At 42.9% G+C, this 20,914-nt stretch overlaps 1 protein-coding gene across 1 annotated transcript in view; it reads left to right on the top strand.

Moving 5' to 3' along the window:
• The window catches only part of KLHL6 (kelch like family member 6), a 54,847-nt gene that overhangs the window by 15,417 nt on the left and 18,516 nt on the right, over positions 1 to 20,914 (top strand). The window contains exons 2-3 of the mRNA XM_040251754.1: positions 5,315 to 5,480; positions 20,373 to 20,822. Of these exons, the coding sequence (XP_040107688.1) occupies positions 5,315 to 5,480; positions 20,373 to 20,822 (616 nt within the window). The remainder of the gene's footprint in view (positions 1 to 5,314; positions 5,481 to 20,372; positions 20,823 to 20,914) is intronic.

Here is a 20,914-nt window from a genome sequence, read left to right as displayed (position 1 = left end):
AATGCTGGGGTCACCTTGCTTCCGCTGACTCTGTGTTTCCTTTGCAGAGGAAACCTCTTTGGCCACATTGGGTTTACTTAATCCTTTCTTTTTAAAAGCTATTTATTTATTCGGCTGCACAAGGTCTTAGCTGTGGCATGTGGGATCTTTAGTTGGAGCAAGTGAATTCTTAGTTGAAGCATGAGAATTCTTAGTTGCATATGCAAACTCTTAGCTGCAGCATGTGGAATCTACTTCCCTGCCAGGTATTGAATGCAGGTCCCCTGCATCGGGAGAGCAGAGTCTTAGCCACTGGACCACCAGGGAAGTCCCTCAAAAATCCTTTCTTAACAATATAGTGTCCATTGAGCAGCACATGATTGCTAATTTTAAAAAAAATTTTTTGGCCAATTGTGTGCATATTAACACACATCCTTTTTAAAAATTTTTAACTGGAGGATAATTGTTTTACAATATTGTGTTGGTTTCTGCAGTACAACAATGTGAATCAGCTATAAGAATACATATATCCTTAAGTAGAATTTAACTCAGTTTGCAACCGCCATTAGAGCTATTCCAACCCTGAATACCTCACTGATGCAGAGAAGTTAGTTCTTGGTATAAAGGTGTGGTGAAGGGATTAGAAGAAGAACAGGACGGGGGCAACATGGGTGTAGCTGGTCTAGGAATGATAGGGGGGTGGTGGTGGAGGTCGATATTTGTTTATGGTACTGTGATTGGGGTTAGAGCTTCAGGAGGCAGGAAGTTCTGTGGTAAGTGTGGAGGCCTGGGGGGTGGGAGGAACCAAAGCAAAGTTGGGCTGATTGAAAATTCTGAATGGATGACATTTAGGAGCTGTTGGAACATGAAGAACTCATTGAATTTGTGAGTGGGAAGTTTTGGGGTGGGTGCATTCTCTTTAAGCTCTAGGCATTGGACTCAGGGATGTGATGGGTATTCTCAATGGGCAAGTCTCTTTGGGCCTCATCCTGTAGAACGCTTGATAATTTTTGGAGGGGCAGAGCTCTGTCAAAAGCAAACATGGAAGATCTAGAGGCACAAGTTTGCTGTCATTCATTCATTTATTCTCTTCCCAAATATTTACTGAATGTCTACTTAGGTTCCAGGCACTATTCTAGCCCTGAGGATATAGTGTTGAGCACAGCATAGTCCCTGCCCTCACCCAGCTCATGTTCTAGCAGAGAGACAATTATTAAACTCGTTAACAATAGATGTGTAATATAGCTTCAGGTTGGTACAGGATTGTGAAGAAAAACAATGGAGATGACATTAGGGAGTGATTATTTTAGACTGAGTGTCAGGGATGGTCATCCTGAGGCAGTGACATCTGAGCAGAGACCTGAATAAAGTCAGGAGTGAGGCTGGCAGAGCGTGGAGGGGAGTGAAGCCCAGACAGAAGGATGGGGCCATGGCCTGACTTCATTCCAGGAAACTTTGGCCCATGGCTATTTCCATGGCTGTTGTGGGAGATGAACTCTATTTCGGGGTCGGCACTGACTCACTGCTGAAGTATTGGGCAACTGACTCCCTATGTTGAGACTATTTCTAACTGTGAAAAGAGGATCTTCATAACTACCTCTGTTTTACAAGAATCTCATGAGACTTGGTGTCTGTCTAGAAAGTATTTTTATTACACAACAGTTTTGTCTCCTGCAGAAGCTAAGGGGTAAATGGTTAGCAACAAACCTAGCTGTGCTCTCAGGGAGCAAAGTGTGGCCTGGTTCACTCAGTGCTGACACTAGATGGTCCCCGAAAGATGGCCTTGAACTGCTGTTTTCCTTAGTGCACTGGTGAGCTCCAGATCAAAGTCCCTAGGTTCCGGGTCCCATTCTATTGCTGACAACCTGTAGGGTCTTGGTCAATGCACTTAACTTTTACCTCAGTCTGTCACCTATAAAATGGGTATGTTAGGGACTTCCCTGGAAGCCCAGAGGTTAAGAAGTCATTTTCCAATGCAGGGGTGGCGGGTTCGATCCCTGGTTGGGGAACTAAGATCCCACACGCCAAGGGGCAACTAAGCCTGTGTGTCACAACTACTGAGCCTGCATGCTACAACTAGAGAGAAGCCTGTGAGCCATAACGAAGGCTCGACACAGCCATAAATAAATAAATTTTAGAATGGATGTAATAATCAAAAGAGATTCTGCTGTTTGGCCTACAAATGCTATAAATCTAACTGTGGGAGATTACTGTTATTAAAGTGGAAAGCTAGGGCCCACTTTGCCTGGGTTGTGGGCCTTTCATGGGATCACAACATTGCCAAAGTGTTTCCATGTGTCTCCCAGATAGCAGCAGCAGGCCTAGGAGTTTGGTCTATGAGAAATATATAGTTTTCTCCTTAGTTTCATCTTATCTGTGTTCAGCACGGTGTCTCTGGCCAAGGAGAGTTTATTTAAGTGGCAGAAAATCAGTGAAAAAAGTCTCAGAGAAAAGCAGAGAAATGCTGGCACTTTGGGACCCAAACCAGGCAAAAGAAAAAACTTCCAAGGGGGCTCTGTGTCTACAGACACAGTCTTTACAGCACGTCCTTCCTCTCTCTCCTGTGAACATTTATTGAGCTCCTATTGTGTGCCCACACCACGCTAATGTCCCTAGACCAGTTTGTGAGCAGCCCTGGTCCTAACTCTATGCTGGATGGGTGGTAGGCAGCTGTGCAGAGACCTGACTGGAACTGAGCCTAATGCTGGCAGGTCCAGGGTTGTGAGATAGAGTGGTGTTGGCCATCTGCTCCAAGTATCTCCCACAGTCTTCTGAGTCCTCTGACCAGCCAGAGATGCCTTGCCTTAGTGAGTGCTAGCTATTGTTTCAACCTCTTTGTGAATATTATCTTATTCTTCCCAGAAGCTCACTGGGGTAGGGACTATTGTTAAATCATTTTACAGAGAAGGAAGCCAAGGTTTGCTCACTTGTGACATGGTGAGATAGCTTCGGAACCTAGACATCAAGCTCTCTCCACCTTCCAACAACCAGGACTGCAGTGCTTTCCCTGCCCTCCCCAGGCTCCTGGGCTCACTCTGCTTGTGCAGAGTGCTTGTCACCCACACACATCAAAACCCAGAGAGGCCTGAGAATTGACCTCCTCCAGGGGTGGCCCATAACTGTCAGAGGTGCCAGAGTATCACAGCCCAACTTTGCCTCTCATTGGGACTACTCTGGAATGTCTTCTTCAGAGGTCCTGCAGGACTAGGCCCGAGTGATTTTCTATATGACTTTTGCTTTGCTTGGCCTCCTCCCTCCTCATCTTCCCTCGCACATACCCCTAATACATCACCAGCTCTTGAGGGTTGGTTTCTGGGAGATTCAGACACCCAGTTATGTATTAGCTGAACTGGGGCAGAATGTTGTTCAGTGACAGATTCTAAGAGAGAATTCAGACGTTGTGTCTAGCAGTAACAGCCCTACCAAGAATCCAAATGATCTCAAACAGCCCATATAATTATGTCATCTGGGACCTGCAAAATGCATAAGAGCCCCTCAAGGTATAAGGCATTTAATTAGACAATTTATATACCTATCTCATTTAATATTAAAATATGTCTAGAGCAGAGTAGACTTTTTCAATTTTCCTTAGAATGTTTGAGATCATACAGATTCAACAAAGTCACTTTTTACTAATTTTAAAATCACGTATCAGGTGAAGGGGTATTTCTAAATTTCACCTTGGTAGGATTCCAGTGATATGCTGCCTTAATTACATGAAGCTTCATTTGACCCCATTATCATTGCCTACCCTCTCCATCTAAATGTTCTATTTCCCATGTGTTCATGTATATGACATTCAAGTGGGTGACATTGACTTTATCCCCTGAGATGTTTGCAGATCTTGGTGACCCAACAGCAGAGTTCAGGATTAATGTTCTAGGGCTGCACTGCCTAATATACTCACCTCCAGCCTCATGTGGCTACTGAACATTTGAATTATGGCTGGTCTGGACTGAGATGTGCTTTAAGTGAAAGTATACATGATGGATTTTGAAGGCTTAGTATTAAAAAAAAAGTAAGTTATCTCATTTATAGCTAAAAATATTTGCTACATGTTGAAGTGATAATATTTGACCTTAAATAAAAGATCAAAATTAATTTTATCTCATTTTTTATGTTTAAAATTATGGTTACTAGGAAATTTTAAATTACACATATAGCTTGCATCAGATTTCTATCAGGTAGCTCTGCTCTAGAGACTCAAAGGGAGGTTTAGAAAATGAGGTTGTCTAGCTCCTCCTAGGAAGACAGGTTGAGCTAAGAAACTGTGTGGTTGCCGTGATGGCAGAGTTCTCTGTGGAATCAGGAGGCGGCAAGGTGAGAGCTTCACGATCACACTTTACAAGGTGTGCGGGTCCACACTTGACTCTGTGCCCCTCTAGCCAACAGAGTTTATAGCTGAAAAAATTGGCGTGTAAATCAGTCATCTGTCCAAAGGACATCACTGCTTCTTTGGTTCCAGCCTGGGATTTGTTAACTTTACAGAATTCACGTTTACTGTCTGTGTCATGCTGTCATATTCTGAGGGGAGAAGGGTGAAGAGGCCAGTTGAGTGAGGAGAGAAGAGGGAGAAGTGGAGGGGATTGTTATCGATGAAAACAAAGACAAGAAGAAGGACAGAGGGAGACCCAGGGGAGAAGATCTCACTGGTGAAAACAAAAGGTTCAAAAAGTCAACTGGTCAAGTAATTCCTTCCTCTGTTTCTTTTTCTCTCTTTTTTCAATTATCTTTCTTTCTGATGTTTTGATGTTTGTTCCTAGAAAACCACAAGCAGTCACCTCTGTTTTGTAGATGAGGAAATAGCAGAAAGAAACTGACCAGCGATTTCCAGAGATAAATAGGAGGTGTAGCAAAGGGAGCAGGAAGAGAATTTAGAGGTACAGGTGCCCTCGGTGTTGGGGTGAAAGTCCCTCTTCTAGAAAGTACATTCTGACACCAGGGCTCCCTCCTGGTGGATCCTGCCTCAGTGAGTACAGTTTCTGGGGAAAGGCTTTGGCATTGTCACAAGCCTCCAGAAGAACCCCACACTTTGAACCAACAAAAAGTAGCTCTAGATCCTGCCAGGCGAGCCAGTAGGGCTCCTGGTGTCCCTTGAGGTCTGGGACTGACTTGGGAACCACACTTGGGCCTAGCAGAGCAGGACACGTCAGTTCACTAAGCACTCACGGGACGTCTGGTGTGTGCCGGGCACTGAGGGACAGACAACAGTCACTCAAGGTCCAGACCTCGCGCACCTTGCTGTCCCACTGAGGCAGACAGATCTGAAGGGAGTCTGTTTAGATTTGGAGCCAAGGGTCTCAGCTGGACTCACATTCACACATCTCTCTCCCAGGGCCATGTTCTGCAATGATTTAAAGGAGAAGTATGAGAAGAGGATCATTATCAAAGGGGTGGATGCGGAAACCATGCATACTCTTCTGGACTACACGTACACCAGCAAGGCGCTCATCACCAAACAGAATGTCCAGCGCGTCCTGGAAGCTGCTAACCTTTTCCAGGTGTGTGAACAAACAGGCCCCGTGTTTTCCTCTGGAGAGAAGAAAGCAGCATTTCTCTGGAGATCTGCCTGGCCTGGCGCCCAGGCCTGTACCTGGGACACACACAGCTGGGCCTGTGCTCACTTGAAATGTCCCGAGGGATGGTGAGCTGAGTCACTGACTCCTTAATGAGATGAAGCCAGGGGAGCTTGGTGCCTAGACTCCAGGAACTTGGTTCCTGACTCCAAGAAAAATGACTATGATTTACAGAAGCGTAATTAGAGTGTGAGGGATTTGGGGGAGCGGCAGTCACCAGTTCATATGTGTACCTTCTACTCCTTAGCACAACCCAGGGCTATTGTCACTTTCTCCCACTTTATGGGTGGGTAAATTTAGGCACATAGAGAATAAGTGACAAGGCTGAAATTTGAACCCTGGGCTTTCTGAGCCCAGAGGCCACCTACTTTCCATTATACATGCAGCCTCTCAGGGATCAGTGTCTAGACTTCAGGGGAAGCGGGAACTTCACTAGTCAGCAATTTGTGGTGGGTGTGAAGAAGAGCACTTCTCATGAAGGGTATCATGAAAGATAAATAGAGAACCCTCAAAATTGTCTTATTGTTTACATCTAACTATGTTTCTGTCTGATTATAATAATTATATTTAGTTTCATAAAATAATTAGACCCATAGCTTCTGTCAATTTTGTCTACAGTTATCACAGGAGTTCCATCCTGAGTTACCATCTTTGCCTAGGTCTAAGATTACGCTTTGAACTCAGTTCCATTGGGTTATGACAGAGATTCTCCCATTGAGGATGTTGAGATTTATGATAAACAGAGTCCAGGGACAGGTCAAGATCATTCCCAGGGACTGGAGACGAGCATCAGATCTTGTCTGGGAGTTTAGGGGTTGGCATACTCTTGGATAATCAGTAGGTCAGAACTGGAAAGGGACAGAAAACAGTCTGGGAATGTGGGGAAAGAGGGGTCTAGGGCAGAGATCAGGGACAATGGGATTATCTTTGTTGAGGCTGGAGTTGAGGCCGGATTTAAGAAGCCCAGCAAGGGAAGGAAAGTGGAAAAAGGGAGAAAAATCAGCCATGAAAAGGCACTATGATTCTAAGCAATGGGTCTCTGCAGGGTCAACCAAGTTTATTGTCTCGGTTTCCTCAGGGTATTTTAAAGATACAGAACAAGTTATTTCCCAAGGACTAGTCACACCTTATCTGGCTATGTCGCCAAGTCAGTTACCATCTGTACACCTAGCCCCTTGCCCTTATTGTCATTGTCTGCTTAAACCCTCGGCCTTATTCACTGGCAGGGAAATATCCTGTTATGTGGAGGGAGGGGCTTAGCAACCTCATGCTCAGCATCCCCTCTACCCACTATTCTGCCAATCTAACTTCAGGGAAATCCTTCTTGTGTCATGGATCTAGTTCAGCTTTTATACTTTTCCAGAACTTTCTCTTACAAGGCAAGTATCCTCTCTTCACTGATGCCTCCCAAAGGACCAACAACTTTGAGAGAATCACCTCATTCACCATAATTCACTCAAGCCACAGTTGCCATTGTTAGCTTCATGCTAATCTCCTTTCCTGGGACCCAAAAAGGGTAGTTGGCTTGTCTAAAGATAGACAGGTAACACTGACAGTAATAACAGTAATAGCAATTATGGCATCAGGTATAGTGCCTGACACCAAAGTAGATGCTTAATATAAATTTTATTGAGCACTTACTATGTGCTTTGAGTGACAGTTGGATCTAGTAACCAGATCTTCTGTTTTTCCCACTAAGTTAAAGTTGGTCCTGTATGATAGGCTGAGGAGATAATGTTGTTTTTCAACATGTGGGTTTTTTTTATATTTATAAATTGTAATAACATACAAACTCATTTAAAAAATTAGGAACCCATAAATTGTAATAACATACAAACTCATTTCAGAAATTAGGAACCCATACAAACAAGCAAAAAAAAAAAAAACATAAAAATTACCTACAACCTCCTTCTGTTTAGAGACAATATAGCAGCTTCCTTGGTGTATAGACTTCAGGTCCTTTTTTGTACAGTGACTTATACAGAGAGAGTTAGCAGCTTAGAGCAAAGCTTGGAGCCAGATTGCTGGATTTAAATGCCAGCTCCATTGCTTACCAGCTGTGTGGCTTTGAGGGTGTTTCACGTCTTGTTGTGTTCCAATTTCCTTGTCAATAAAACAGTCAAACCACGGAACACCAAGGAAAGAGAAGATCGGAGAGACTGGGTATATAGAGGGGTGTGTGTGTGTTTAAATCTTTACTTAACCCCTTTACTTTAAGTAAGATGTCCTCATGTGTCTCCTTCAGTTTCTGGTGTCCCTGAGTCCATAACCTTTCTCCACTGGATAAATCTTGTTAGACTGCAAGCAGTAGGAAGGATAAGCAGAAAGCTTAACTTCTTAAACCAATTTCCTGCTGTCAACCTCCATCTCTCCTGGAATTCTTGGCTTGCAGGGACTTTAATATTCTTGCTTTTTGGGGGTTCTGAGGGACAAATTTAGTATGCCCTCTCTTGTCTCAGCAAAGTCACTTACCAATCTTCATACTGTGTGGTTTGAGGTTACTGATGTCTCTTGGTTTCATTGAGGATGGAGTTTGTGTTTCTGTTTCTTGTTCTCCTTTCAGTTTGGGGTGGTTTTCTAAGCAAGACCTATAAAAACCCTTTAGATCGTAAATAATCTTTTGTGATAATATTACAAATATTTTCCATTGATTGTGTAACTCATAATTTTTAGTTATAGGTTTTTAATGTACAAAGTTTAAAACTAGTATTTAGTCAGATAATGTTGATCACGTCTTTGATGGTTTTTGCCTTTGGTGTGCATTTTTAGAATGACCCTCCCCATTGCTTGATTACGTACTGACTCACAAGTTCATTAGTCTTGTTAAATTTAAATGTTCAATACCTAAATTTTCAATATATCTGGAAATTATTTTGGCATACAGTTTCTTCTTTGTCTTCTTTTTCTTTTCATTTTCCCCCAAGTGGTGAGCTTCAGTGGAAAGTTTAATGAGCTTTAATGAGAGAGATTGGAGAGGAGGACAGAGATATGCTAATAGAGCAGGCTTTGTTTATTGTTTTATATATATATATATAATTTTATTTACTTATTTATTTTTGGCTATACTGGGTCTTTGTTGCTGCACAGCCTTTTCTCTAGTTGTGGATCACAGGCTCTAGGGCACGTGGCCTTCAGTAGTTGTGACTCTAGGATTCTGGAACTCAGGCTCAATTGTTGTGCATGGGCTTAGCTGCTCCACGGCATTTGGAACCTTCCCAAATCAGGGATCGAACCCTTGTCTCCTGACCTGGCAGGTGGATTCTTTACCACTGAGCCACAAAGGAGGCCCCCCTTTTTCTTGATACTTACTTGGCTATACCAGGTCTTAGCTGAAGTATGCAGGATATTCAATCTTTGTTGCAACATGCAGGATCTAGTTCCCTGATCAGGGATTGAACCCAGCCCTCCTACACTGGAAGCATGGAGTCTTAGCCACTGGACCACCAGGGAAGTCCCAGGCTTTGTTTATTGTTGATTCTCCTATTCTGATAATCCCTCACCTCAAAATTTTCCAAATCTCGTTTACTTTCTAGGCAAAAAATAGTAAGTTTTTCTCTGAGGCTATTTTACTAATTTTCCTATGAGTGTTAATTCTTATGAAAATAAGAGAAGAGTGCTGTGAGCTTTTGGACATCTATCTAACCCACTTTCTGCTTGCTATTGCTTCTGGATACTTTCTTTAAAGTATCATACATAGAAAACTGGTAATATTTTCATGCCTAGAGGCACCATAAGGAACAGAAGTTTATAGATTGTTGAAATCACTCTGTGCTTTTAAAATATTATTTTTTTATAGATAAAACATATCTATTCTAAATCAGAAATATAGGGAGATACAGTGAAACATTTGCCATCTTCACTAATGATTTTTTCTTCCTGTTTTGCTATCCTTCCTATTCTATGTATGTACCAGGATAAATATGCATATATTACCCTCATTCATTGCTTCCATTTTTTAAACAAAAGTGTTAGCACAGTAAACCCTCCATTTTGACATCTTGCTTTATTTGGCTTCACTATAATTTTTGGAGGTGGTTACAAGTCAGGATGTGTACAGCCATCTTATTCTTTTCGATGCTGGATAATATCTGTGGGGATCTCTTTAGATGTCAAACATATACAATTATCTGTAATAGTCTCTTATAAGGCAGGGTGGCAGAGCAGAAGGAACATGGGCTTTGGAGTCAGGCAGAACCTGGCTTTAAGTCCAAGTTCAGGGAACTTCCCTGGTGGTCCAGTGGCTAAGACTTCATGCTATCAATGCAGGGGGCCTGGGTTCAAACCGTGGTCAGAGAACTAGATCCCACAGGTCACACAAAAAAATCCTGCATGCCGCAATGAAGATTGAACATTCTGAGTGCTGCAACTAAGACCCAGTACACTGCACCCCGCCCCCCCACCAAAAAAAATCCAAGTTCAGTTACTTGTTTTAGTTATTTAAATTTTCTGAGACTCAGCTTTCTAAGTTGTAAAATTAGGATGACAATAATGGCTACCTTCCAAGGAAAGTATGCCAGAGTTGGCATTTTATTTTGTCATGTTAGAACCTCCACAGAAGTCTATACCACCCTGATAGTGGGACTAAAATCAGCATGAATCAGATTACCTTGGTTTCCCTTCCACAGCTTGGAGTAAAGGTTTCTTAATTGTCACACCTTTGATGTGACTCAGCTGCTCTCTAATTTTCTGATTCTCTTCTCAGGTTTTCTTTTACTCTCTTTCTGTTAAACATTGATTGCTTCTCTCTGAGGATTTCCCAGTCCAGAAAGGCAGAAGTGAGAGTTCAGTTGACCAAGCCAGTCACCACTATTGATGTTTGACAAGGGTTTTTCACAGGAGGTCACTTCATGAGTTGCTGGCCCATTGACACTGATTGCCCTTGGGTCAAAGGCCCATTGGTGTGGCACGTGTGCGTGCACACTCAGTTGCTTCAGCTGTGTCTGACTCTCTGAAACCCTATGGACTGTAGCCCACCAGGCTTCTCTGTCCATGTGATTCTCCAGGCAAAAATACTGGGGTGGGTTGCCATGCCCTTCTCCTGGAGATCTTCCTGTCCCAGGGATTGAACCCACGTCTCCTGGATCTCTTGTATTACAGGCAGATTCTTTACCTGCTGCACCACCTGGGAAGCCCAATTTTTATATATAGTAGTGTGTATATGTTAATCCCAAATTCCTAAATTTGTCTCTCCCCCAACCCTGCCATCTCCTTTGGTAACCATGTTTGTTTTCTACGTCTATGAGTCTATTTCTGTTTTGTAAATAAGTTCATTTGTAACATTTTCTTAAATTCCACATGTAAGTGATATCATATATTTGTCTTTCTCAGTCTGTTAGTTTTCTAAGCTTGAATTTAATCTCTGTTCTGAGCTCCCCATTCTACCAGCGGCAGCAACTGCAGTCAACATAATGATAACTCACTTCGGGAAAGCCTTATCAATTCAGGACTTGGCTTGCTTAGACAGTTCCAGGGTGCATTTACACTGTGGCAGGACACTGTTTAAAGAGGTGTCCAGCCCAGGCTTACCATGGTCATTTGCATCATTGGTTCACGTTGGCACCTGCTGGAAGTCTATATTCCCATCAGTCTCTCTCTTGCTCATCAAGCCCTTCCCTCCTGGCATCAACTGAAAGTCCTTAGACCCATCTGGTTCTGGCCATCAGTCCTTGCTGGTCATTTTTCATTTTCCTCGTCCTGTTTTCAAGGCCTCTTCAGTCTGCCAGTACTCTCAGCAACTTCCGTGTCCCTCTAAGGGGCACATAAGAAACGTCCATTTCCTCTCCTGTGAGAATCTTTAACTACAGGGAACTCAGAGCAACTGCCCTAGGCCCCCTTTGTGTAGAAACAACATGTTCTAGTTTCTCTTCTGCTGCTGCTATTCCAGACTGCTGCTTTTCTGATTTCATCTTGGCAGTCAAGGCACACATTCTTTTGTCCTCATATCTACAACCTCTAAGGACTTCCAGCAGCCCCCTCACTCTGGAGTTCTGGCCTGCTTTGAAAGGCAGGAACCATCCTAGGGGCCACACCTGCTTCTCACTCAATTACTAGACTTCTACTTTCTCCTGTCTCTTCCAAGAGAACTGGTATTTCCTCCAGTGTGAGAAAAGCTGAATCTTATATTATTATCCAATCTCCTATTTCTACCGTTTTGGCATGAAGTTTAAGCCCATGCTCTTAGTATTCTGGAGTTTGAAGGTCAAAAGGCCCAGTTATTACTGCTAATTGGTGGTTTCAAAACTATTTTTCTAGTATAAGTTCTAAAAGTATATTTAGAAACACAAAAGCCAAAATTGTCTTCTTTCATCTGCTCTCTCACCCTTCTCTGAGTCAGTAAGCCTGGAATGCCCTACTTATTGTTTACAAGCTGTGGAATAAGGAAGTGAGATGTGAGGTTTTAGTTGCAATGTTATCCACAATGCTGCCAGATTCTGACTTTTTCTGTTACCTAACTACACAAATGACTAAGTATCTGCTGTGTGCAAGGTACTTCGTGAGTAGCTTTCAGGGTGAAATAAAGATTAAAATTATAAATATAGGTCACATTTAAGTAGCAATTTATCACATTCTTTCCCCTACATGATCCTATTTGATATTGACAGTAGTTCTGAGCACGAGCAGGCCAGGTAATACCCTGATAATGAGACTGTAAGGTGGGTTTATTATTCCCACCACTTTCTAGATGTGGCTTAGATTTCAGTTAATCAAGTGGCAGAGCTTTGATCTGGGTCTAAACCCAGAACTTCTGGCTCCTGTACCTGCCTGCATTACTACTGCTGAAGACTCAAAAACGAGGATTCCCAATGAGCTTACAGACCCTGAGGCAGAATATAGAAATTTCTGGCTCTGAAGAAGTTGGACTTCATAGAATGGGTTGGGTTTCAACAAGTGGCAGCTGGGTTTGGGAAAACGTATTTCGGGCAGAAGGAACTTTTAAACAAAGACTGAAGGTTTCACCTTCTCTACCTGCTGTCCCACTGGCTGCAGCTGTGCGCATGGACCTGCTTCTTAGGACCTGGCTTCTACTTATTTACATGCTTCTGTGCTGTATACAAGTATTCTCTTTCTCTCTCTCTCACACACACACACCCCCAATCCCCCAAAGCCTTGAGCATCAGCTATGTCCCAGGCACCATCATTCTGTTTAATCCTGATAATGGTGTCCCTCCCCAGCCTTCACACTCTCCCTGGGCTGAGTCACTAAGCCACAGCTCTACCGCTTGCCCCTTGAATCTTCGTGTGGCCCACATGTACCTGCAATTGCATGCTGCTAGCCTGCTGGGGCTCCCGTTGTGTCCTCTGGGAACTCAAGGTCTGTCTGTTGCCTGAATCTCTACCAAACTTGCCATACCCTTGGGCACTGCCCCTTAGTTTTCATTTTGATTCCATTTATGAGGTAAGTGCACCTCTATGCGCCTCAGTTGCCCAGCACCTGCCCCACCTTAGTGAGTGGACCTTTTGCAGGTCTTAGCTCCTTCCTTTCCTGCCCACCCTGTATAGCTTCCAGGAAGCAGCAGATCTTTCAGCCAAGTCTGGAGCAAGGACTGAAAGTCTGAAGGGAACAGATGGCTTCCTAAGGTGGGAGAGTGTATTTCCATAGAGTCTTAGGCAGGTGTCTGGCTTGAGAGACAGGAGCAAAGGCAGAAGATTAGAATCAGTGGCAACTTACAACTTGTATGAAGACTGCTCGTTACTACCAATACAGACCCCACAAGAGAATGGCTTGCTGTTTTGTATCTATTGTTTGGGAAGACAAAAATAGTGACAAATATTTACAGTGAATTCAGAAGCACTTTCCAATAAGTTTTATTGTATTTTTAAAAAATATTTATTTATTTATTTGACCCCATTGGGTCTTAGTTGTGGCATATGCAATCTTTAGTTGTGGCTTGCAAGATTTTCTAGCTGCAGCATGAGAACTCTTAGTTGAGGCATGTGGGATCTGGTTCCCTGACTAGGGATCGAACTTGGCTCCCTGCACTGGGAGCACGGAGTGTAGCCACTCAGCCATCAGGGAAGTCCCTCCAATAAGTTTTAATTTTGTTAATCTCATCAACAATTAACACATTCTTCACATATACAGATTTGTTGGGGCTTGAAGTTAAGAATATCAATGTCTTTATAGATCATTTGCAAGGACTCCAAGGCCAGACAGGGACTATGGTCAATAGGATTCCTGATATGGACCAAAATAGGACTTATGTTATTCTGGAGTGGATTTGAAGGAAGCTATAGTGAAATGTGGAATCACAGTGGTGAGATCCTTTAGGATGCCTAGTTCTGGAGAGTGTACAGGGAGGCAGCAGAGGGGCTGTGGGAATGGGGGGAGGTGCATTCTCTTTGAGGCAGACACTTCTCATGGGAACTGCAAGCATGTTTCAAGTGGTTTCTTTGATTATATTTTTAGTCTCCCTGCTCTGAGAGTCAGGTGCCTGGGTGTAAACTTTTACTCACATGCTGCCCACCCCAAATAGGAAGTTGATTATCTGTTACCAATATCTGTTATCACTCAGGTTTAATAAATAAATTCATGTGTAATTGGGACAGATTGAGATCTGAAAACTTACCCTAAAGTCCTAATAATCTTGACTATGAAGAAGCAAAACCAGATATTTTTAAAGAGAAGAGTTTCTTGCCTCCATGACTGGCTTAGTAGTTTCCCAGCCACTGGCTGGGATCCCGTGATTCTGATTAACACTACCCTCACACTCAGAAGTGTTTCAGTTCAGTTCACTTCAGTCACTCAGTTGTGTCCGACTCTTTGCAACCCCCTGGACTGGAGCATGCCAGGCCTCCCTGTCCATCACCAACTCCTGGAGTTTACTCAAACTCATGTCCATCAAGTTGGTGATGCCACCCAATCATCTCATCCTCTGGCATCCCCTTCTCCTCCCACCTTCAATCTTTCCCAGCATCAGGGTCTTTTCCAATGAGTCAGTTCTTCTCGTCAGGTGGCCAAAGCATTGGAGTTTCAGCTTCAACATCAGTCCTTCCAATGGATATTCAGGACTGATTTCCTTTAGGATGGACTGGTTGGATCTCCTTGCAGTCCAAGGCACTCTCAAGAGTCTTCTCCAACACCACAGTTCAAAAGCATCAACTCTTTGGTGCTCAGCTTCCTTTATAGTCCAACTCTCACATCTGTACATCACCACTGGAAAACCATAGATTTAACTAGATGGACCTTTGTTGGCAAAGTAACGCCTCTGCTTTTTAATATGCTGTTTAGGTTGGTCATAACTTTTTTTCCAAGGAGCAAGTGTCTTTTAATCTCATGGCTGAAGTGATTTTGGAGCCCCCAAAATCAAGTGTCTCACTGTTTCCACTGTTTCCCCATCTATTTCCCATGAAGTGACTGGACCAGATACCATGTTCTTAGTTTTCTGAATGTTGAGTTTTAGGCCAACTTTTTCACTCTCCTCTCTCACTTTCATCAAGAGGCTCTTTAGTTCTTCTTTGCTTTCTGCCATAAGGGTAGTGTCATCTGCATATCTGAGGTTATTGATATTTCTCCCAGCAATTTTGATTCCAGCTTGTTCTTCATCCAGCCTGGCATTTTGCATGTTGTACTCTGCATATAAGTTAAATAAGCAGGGTGACAATATACAGCCTTGACATACTCCTTTCCCAGTTTGGAACCGGTCTGTTCCATGTCCAGTTCTAACTGTTGCTTCCTCGCCTCATATAGATTTCTCAAGAGGCAGGTCAAGTGATCTGGTATTCTCATCTCTTTAAAATTTTTCCAGAGTTTCCAGAAGTGTTTATTGAAGCACATTCTGGGGGGGAAATACAGGCAACTTGGAGACCCTCCATTCACCCTTGTCCTTACAAGTCCTCTTTGGACTCTCCTGGAATTTTGCCAGCTTAACAATGCAACAGTTACAAAGGCAAGGTGATGCTCACTGAGGAGAATTAGCCAGGTGCTCTCCAGTATCATCTCTACCACCTACCAACTGTGTGACCTTGGGCAACACACTTGACTCTGAATTCTCTCTTCCATCCTCTGTACCGATGGTAATATTAATATCTACTTAAAATGTATTTATTAAAAATAGAAAATTTATTCATTAAATAAAATAATGCATGAGAAATTATCTAGCACAGATCGTGGTACATACTAAGTACCTGAAAAATATTTTTTTCCTCTTTCTCTTTTTCCCTTCTTTCTCTTCTTTTGCCAGAATTTGTGCTAAGTGCTGCTGGAAATAAAAACACAAGTATGACCTAGTACCTGCCCTTGAGATACTGGACCATAGTACAAAATAGAAATGTAATCATTGTTCTACTAGAGGGGCAGTGAGTTGGTTAGTAGAGCCCAGAGGAGGGAGGAACTGGTTCCATGTGGGGCAGCTGGAGAAGCCATGAAGGAGGAAGTGGCTTTTGAGAAAGAACTTCATGAATACATAGGATTTCTCCACTTCTTTCCCTTTCCCTTCTCTTCTGTCTCCCTCCTTTCATTTTAACCAAGTATCGAGCCAGAATAAAAAATGTCCAGAGGCAGGGAAGGCTCCAAGCACAGTCTGATTAAGACCTTGGCTCTGTGTCTTTCTGGTCCTTCAGGTTGGCCGTCCCTCTTGTGTTGGTTTTGTCCTCAGGTGGATGGATACCAGAGAGCAACTCAGTGCCTCCTGCAAACACAATTTCCAGAAAAATTCCATGTGTGCAAACAAATTTTACCACAAAATATAGGGGTTCAAAAACTCACAAGAGCATCCGTTGGTCCCAGATCGAACAACTCTGAATGAAGAAAACAGCCCTGTGTAGATAAAGTGATGGCTGTGGTATTCCCTTCTTCCTCCTTTTTGAGGGAAACTTAAAAGGGGACTTCTCAGTTGTAGATGGGATGAACTCTCTTGAATCCTTTCTTTAAAAGTGGGGCTCCACCGATTATACAGAGTGAAGTAAGCCAGAAAGAAAAACACCAATACAGTATACTAACACATATATATGGAATTTAGAAAGATGGCAATGATGACCCTGTATGCAGGACAGCAAAAAAGACACAGATGTGTATAGCGGACTTTTGGACTCAGAGGGAGAGGGAGAGGGTGAGATGATTTGGGAGAATGGCATTGAAACATGTATAATATCATGTAAGAATCGAATTGCCAGTCTATGTCCAATGCAGGATATGGCACGCTTGGGGCTGGTACACGGGGATGACCCAGAGAGTTGTTGTGGGGAGGGGGGTGGGAGGGGGGTTCATGTTTGGGAACACATGTACACTCGTGGTGGATTCATGTCAATGTATGGCAAAACCAATACAGAATTGTAAAGTAAAAAAAAAAAACAAAAACGTGGGGCTCCAGAGTTAAACTTGCTTAGGTGATGGGAAGAGGATTTTAGCAGGCAGAGATGGGGGACAAAGGTGGTCCTGGCTGACAAAATGGTGTGAGCATAGAAAGGCAGTGTGATAGTGCTGACAGGTAAGCTTAGGGCTGTTTTCAGAAGGTGAGTAGACAGGCGTGACTCCATCAGGGAGAGTCCCATTGCTGATGTATAGGCACAGCTTGAGGGGTAAGGGTAGACTTTCTCAGTCTAGGCAGTGGCATCACTGAACTCTGTGACACAGTGTTTATTCCAGCAGTAATTGTACACAGTCTGTATGATTATTTGATTCTTGCCTGCCTCCCCCACTGGCTGCCTTTTCCAGTGAGCCTGGGCACTGTATTTCTTTCTGCTCCCCTTGGTACCCCCAGCTGAGGGCCTGTGATCTAACAGATGCTCAGTACATATTGGCGAGAAGAACAGGTGGATGAGCGGTTTCTGAGTGGGGGGAGACACGTGTTTCTCACATGTGTGAACTTTGGTACTTGATTTTACTCTCTTTCCTGGTTCCTTCTTTGCTCCTCAGTGGTCATCATGCTGGGGTAAATACTGGCATCTTGTCAGCTGGGCCTTCCTGGGTCTGGACAGACCAGACCATCTGCGTGCTCCAGTGAAGTGTACCAATCGCCCTTGGCATCTGCACGCAAGCCCTTGTCCTGTGCACACACTATTTGACTGGAGGTGACTTGAAATAATGTAAAAACATATATTTTTGGAACAAGATAAGACTTTCAACTTTTAGCTCTACCTCTCATTTTAAGTCTCTGAAGAAATTGCTTCACTTTTCTGAAACTGTTTCCTCATTTACAAAACAGCAATGATATAATAACAAATCTCTACTTGATAGTGTTGTTGTATGTATTGAATGAGGGGGTTAACGGAAAGGACTGGCACATCGTATGTGTTCTTTATTTATTTTTACATTTTATTTTCTCGTTGTGTACTTGAAAAATCACAAGAAAATATTTATTTTATTTTTTTCTGATTTTGAAAGCAACTTCCTGCTCAGTGCAGAAAACTTGATCTCTGCAGCTAAATCTAAAAAAAAAATTAATAACTGTATCTACACAACAGTTGAGATAACCACCATTGGCATTTTGATGTTTTTCCTTCTAGTGTTTTCTCTAATTGTGAGTTTAGATAGAATAAATAGACAATTCCTCCACAAGACACGAAACTGGAGGGGATACAGAAAGGCAAAAGTGAAAAGTAATTCTCCCTCTCCACCCTGATGCAGGCCACCAGTTCCCTTCCAGAGGCAACCACTGTTACCAGGTTCTGAGGTGGCCTCCCAGAGATAGTCTACTTATTTAGAAAATCGATTTGATTTTCATACCACCTTTCTCTCAGGCAAATGCTGGTGAGGTGTACCTGCCGCTTTGCTCCAGAGCCTGCCCTTTAAGTGAGTTCCCTTTCAGCCCTCTCAGAGGGCTCTGTGGGCAGAGCCACACAGGGCTCCGGTTACAGCTTCTGAGGGCTCAGCGAGGCTTGGTCTCGGTTGTATATTTTTACTCTTTGAACCGAAAATCTGCAAACAACTAAACAGGTGTTAGATTTCTGTCTCAACTGTTTCCACAGTTGCTCATGCGAGGAGCAGATCTACAGGCGGTGGGGGCCAGCAGGCCGGGTGGTCCGAGGCAGAGTTTAGACTTTCTCCTCAGGTCATTTACCCTCAGGTCAATGATTCCTAAACGGACAATTGAAAAGTGTAGTGTGACAGGGAAAAATATTTTGCCATTGGGATTGATCCCCTTATCAGGAACCTGTACCTCCTAGAATGTTCTGAAATGAAGGACAAACCCTAAGTCAATGTGGTCCACCCTAAGACCTGTCCTGCCCTTCCCTTCAGGCCCTAAAACCCTGACATCCCCAGCTCCCATCATTAGAGTTTCTTGTCTGCAGGCTGCACCCTCACTCCCTGGTCAGGTCTACCTGTCTCTACTCTGACTAGGCCCTGTCTTTAGAGCAACCCTCCCCACCAGGCCCTGTCCCCTCAGTCTCCTTCTTTCCATCTTTCCTCTAATTGATCAAACCAATAATATTGAGAACTTGACTCCTTCAAAGCTAAGCTCCAGAGGGCAGCAAATAGAATGGACTGGAGCATTTGAGACCCTTCGTCTGTATTAAATAATATAGCGGACACAAAAGAACTTTGTCACTGTAAAGCACTGTATACATATATAAGACTCACATTCTTATGAAGAGGATGATAATTTAAAAATAAGACATGGAAGCCAATTAATTTTAAAATTAATTTTTCATCACAAAAATGTTACTTATTCATTTTAGAGGATTTTAAAAGTATATAAATAAACAAAATAAGAAAACAATCTCATAGCATCATTACAGAGTGTGGTGCCTTACATAGTTTATACAGTATATTTCATCCATTCCTATGGGACTTGCTTCTGTGGGAGGATTATTGTTGCGATGACCAAAAATTTTTTTTCTTTATAAAAATAAAATAGTATCATAATACACATATGCTTTTGTGAAGTGCCTTCTCATTTCACCTGAAAATATTTCAGTATATAGCCCCCCAAACTTCTTTAAACATAACCATAACATTATTGCCATATTTAAAATTAATCATAGTTGCTTTACAGGGCACTCAAAGCTGGTGCTCTGTGACAACATAGAGGGATAGGGTGGGAAGGGGGGTGGAGGGTGGTCAGGGTGGAGGGGACACGTATACCTATGGCTGATTCACATTGACGTATGGCAAAAACCATCAGAATACTGTAATTATCCTCAAATTAAAATAAATATATAAATTTAAAAAGTAATAATTGCTTTATATCACCAAATGTTGGTTGTTGTAAATAGTTTTCTGACTTTTAAAATTATTTTGTTTAAATTAGTGTTCCAAATAAAGTGCTATACTTTCTTGTAGGTTGATGTATCTTTTAAATCTCTTTTCATGCTTCAGCTCTCTCTCCCTGCCCACCCCCTCTCACTTCTCTCTTTCTCCTTCGGATGCATTTGTTGAAGAAACTGAACGGGTTGTTCTGTAGAGTTTCCCACAGTCTGGGTTTTGCTGATTGTATTCCCATGGCATTATTGAACATGTTCCTCTTTCACCTGTGCTTCCTGTAAGTCTCTGATTAAATCTGGACATTTGATGAAGATTCAGTGAATGGATTTTTCAACTCAATACATTATGAATGTTTTCCATGTCATTTAATATTTTTCTACGACGTTTTCTTTTCTTTTTTTAAAGACCCATCATGGCCTCTCTGGTTCCAAGTACACTCCGTGTCTTTATTTTAATTTTAAAAATTTTATTTTTGGCTGTGCTGGATACAGCACGCTTTCTTAATGACCCTAGAGCTGTCGAAAATATGAACATATTTTCATTTATTTAGCTAGTCCCCTATTTGGGTCACTTGGGTTCTTTCTAAATTTTTGCTACTACATACAACTCACTGATCAACCTCTTTGTGGACTGGTCATTTTCTGGCCTAATTTGCTACCCTTCTGTTCTCTTAGTTCCTGCGGATGGTGGATGCCTGTGCCAGCTTCCTCACAGAAGCCTTGAACCCAGAAAACTGTGTTGGAATCCTGAGGCTGGCAGACACGCATTCCTTGGACAGTCTAAAGAAGCAGGTTCAGAGTTACATCATCCAGAACTTTGTGCAGATCCTGAACTCTGAGGAGTTCCTGGAACTTCCTGTGGACACTCTGTACCACATTTTGAAGAGTGACGATCTTTATGTGACAGAGGAGGCTCAGGTGTTTGAGACTGTGATGAGCTGGGTCAGGCACAAGCAGTCAGAACGACTCTGCCTGCTCCCCTACGTCCTGGAGAACGTGCGCTTGCCGCTTCTGGACCCGTGGTACTTTGTGGAGATGGTGGAAGCGGATCCTCTCATCAGGCAGTGCCCGGAGGTCTTCCCACTGCTCCAGGAAGCCAGGATGTACCACCTTTCTGGCAATGAGGTGAGTCGGTGATGAGAGATGCTATAGATAACCAGCAGAGTAAAGTGACTAGCAGACCTCCCAGAGATACAGGTGAGACTGGCTCACAAATC

This window comes from Oryx dammah, unplaced genomic scaffold, assembly GCF_014754425.2.
Source record: "Oryx dammah isolate SB20612 unplaced genomic scaffold, SCBI_Odam_1.1 HiC_scaffold_2, whole genome shotgun sequence".
NCBI lineage: Eukaryota > Metazoa > Chordata > Mammalia > Artiodactyla > Bovidae > Oryx > Oryx dammah.
Note: the sequence above shows the minus strand (reverse complement) of the source record. Positions and strands in the feature narration are given on the sequence as shown.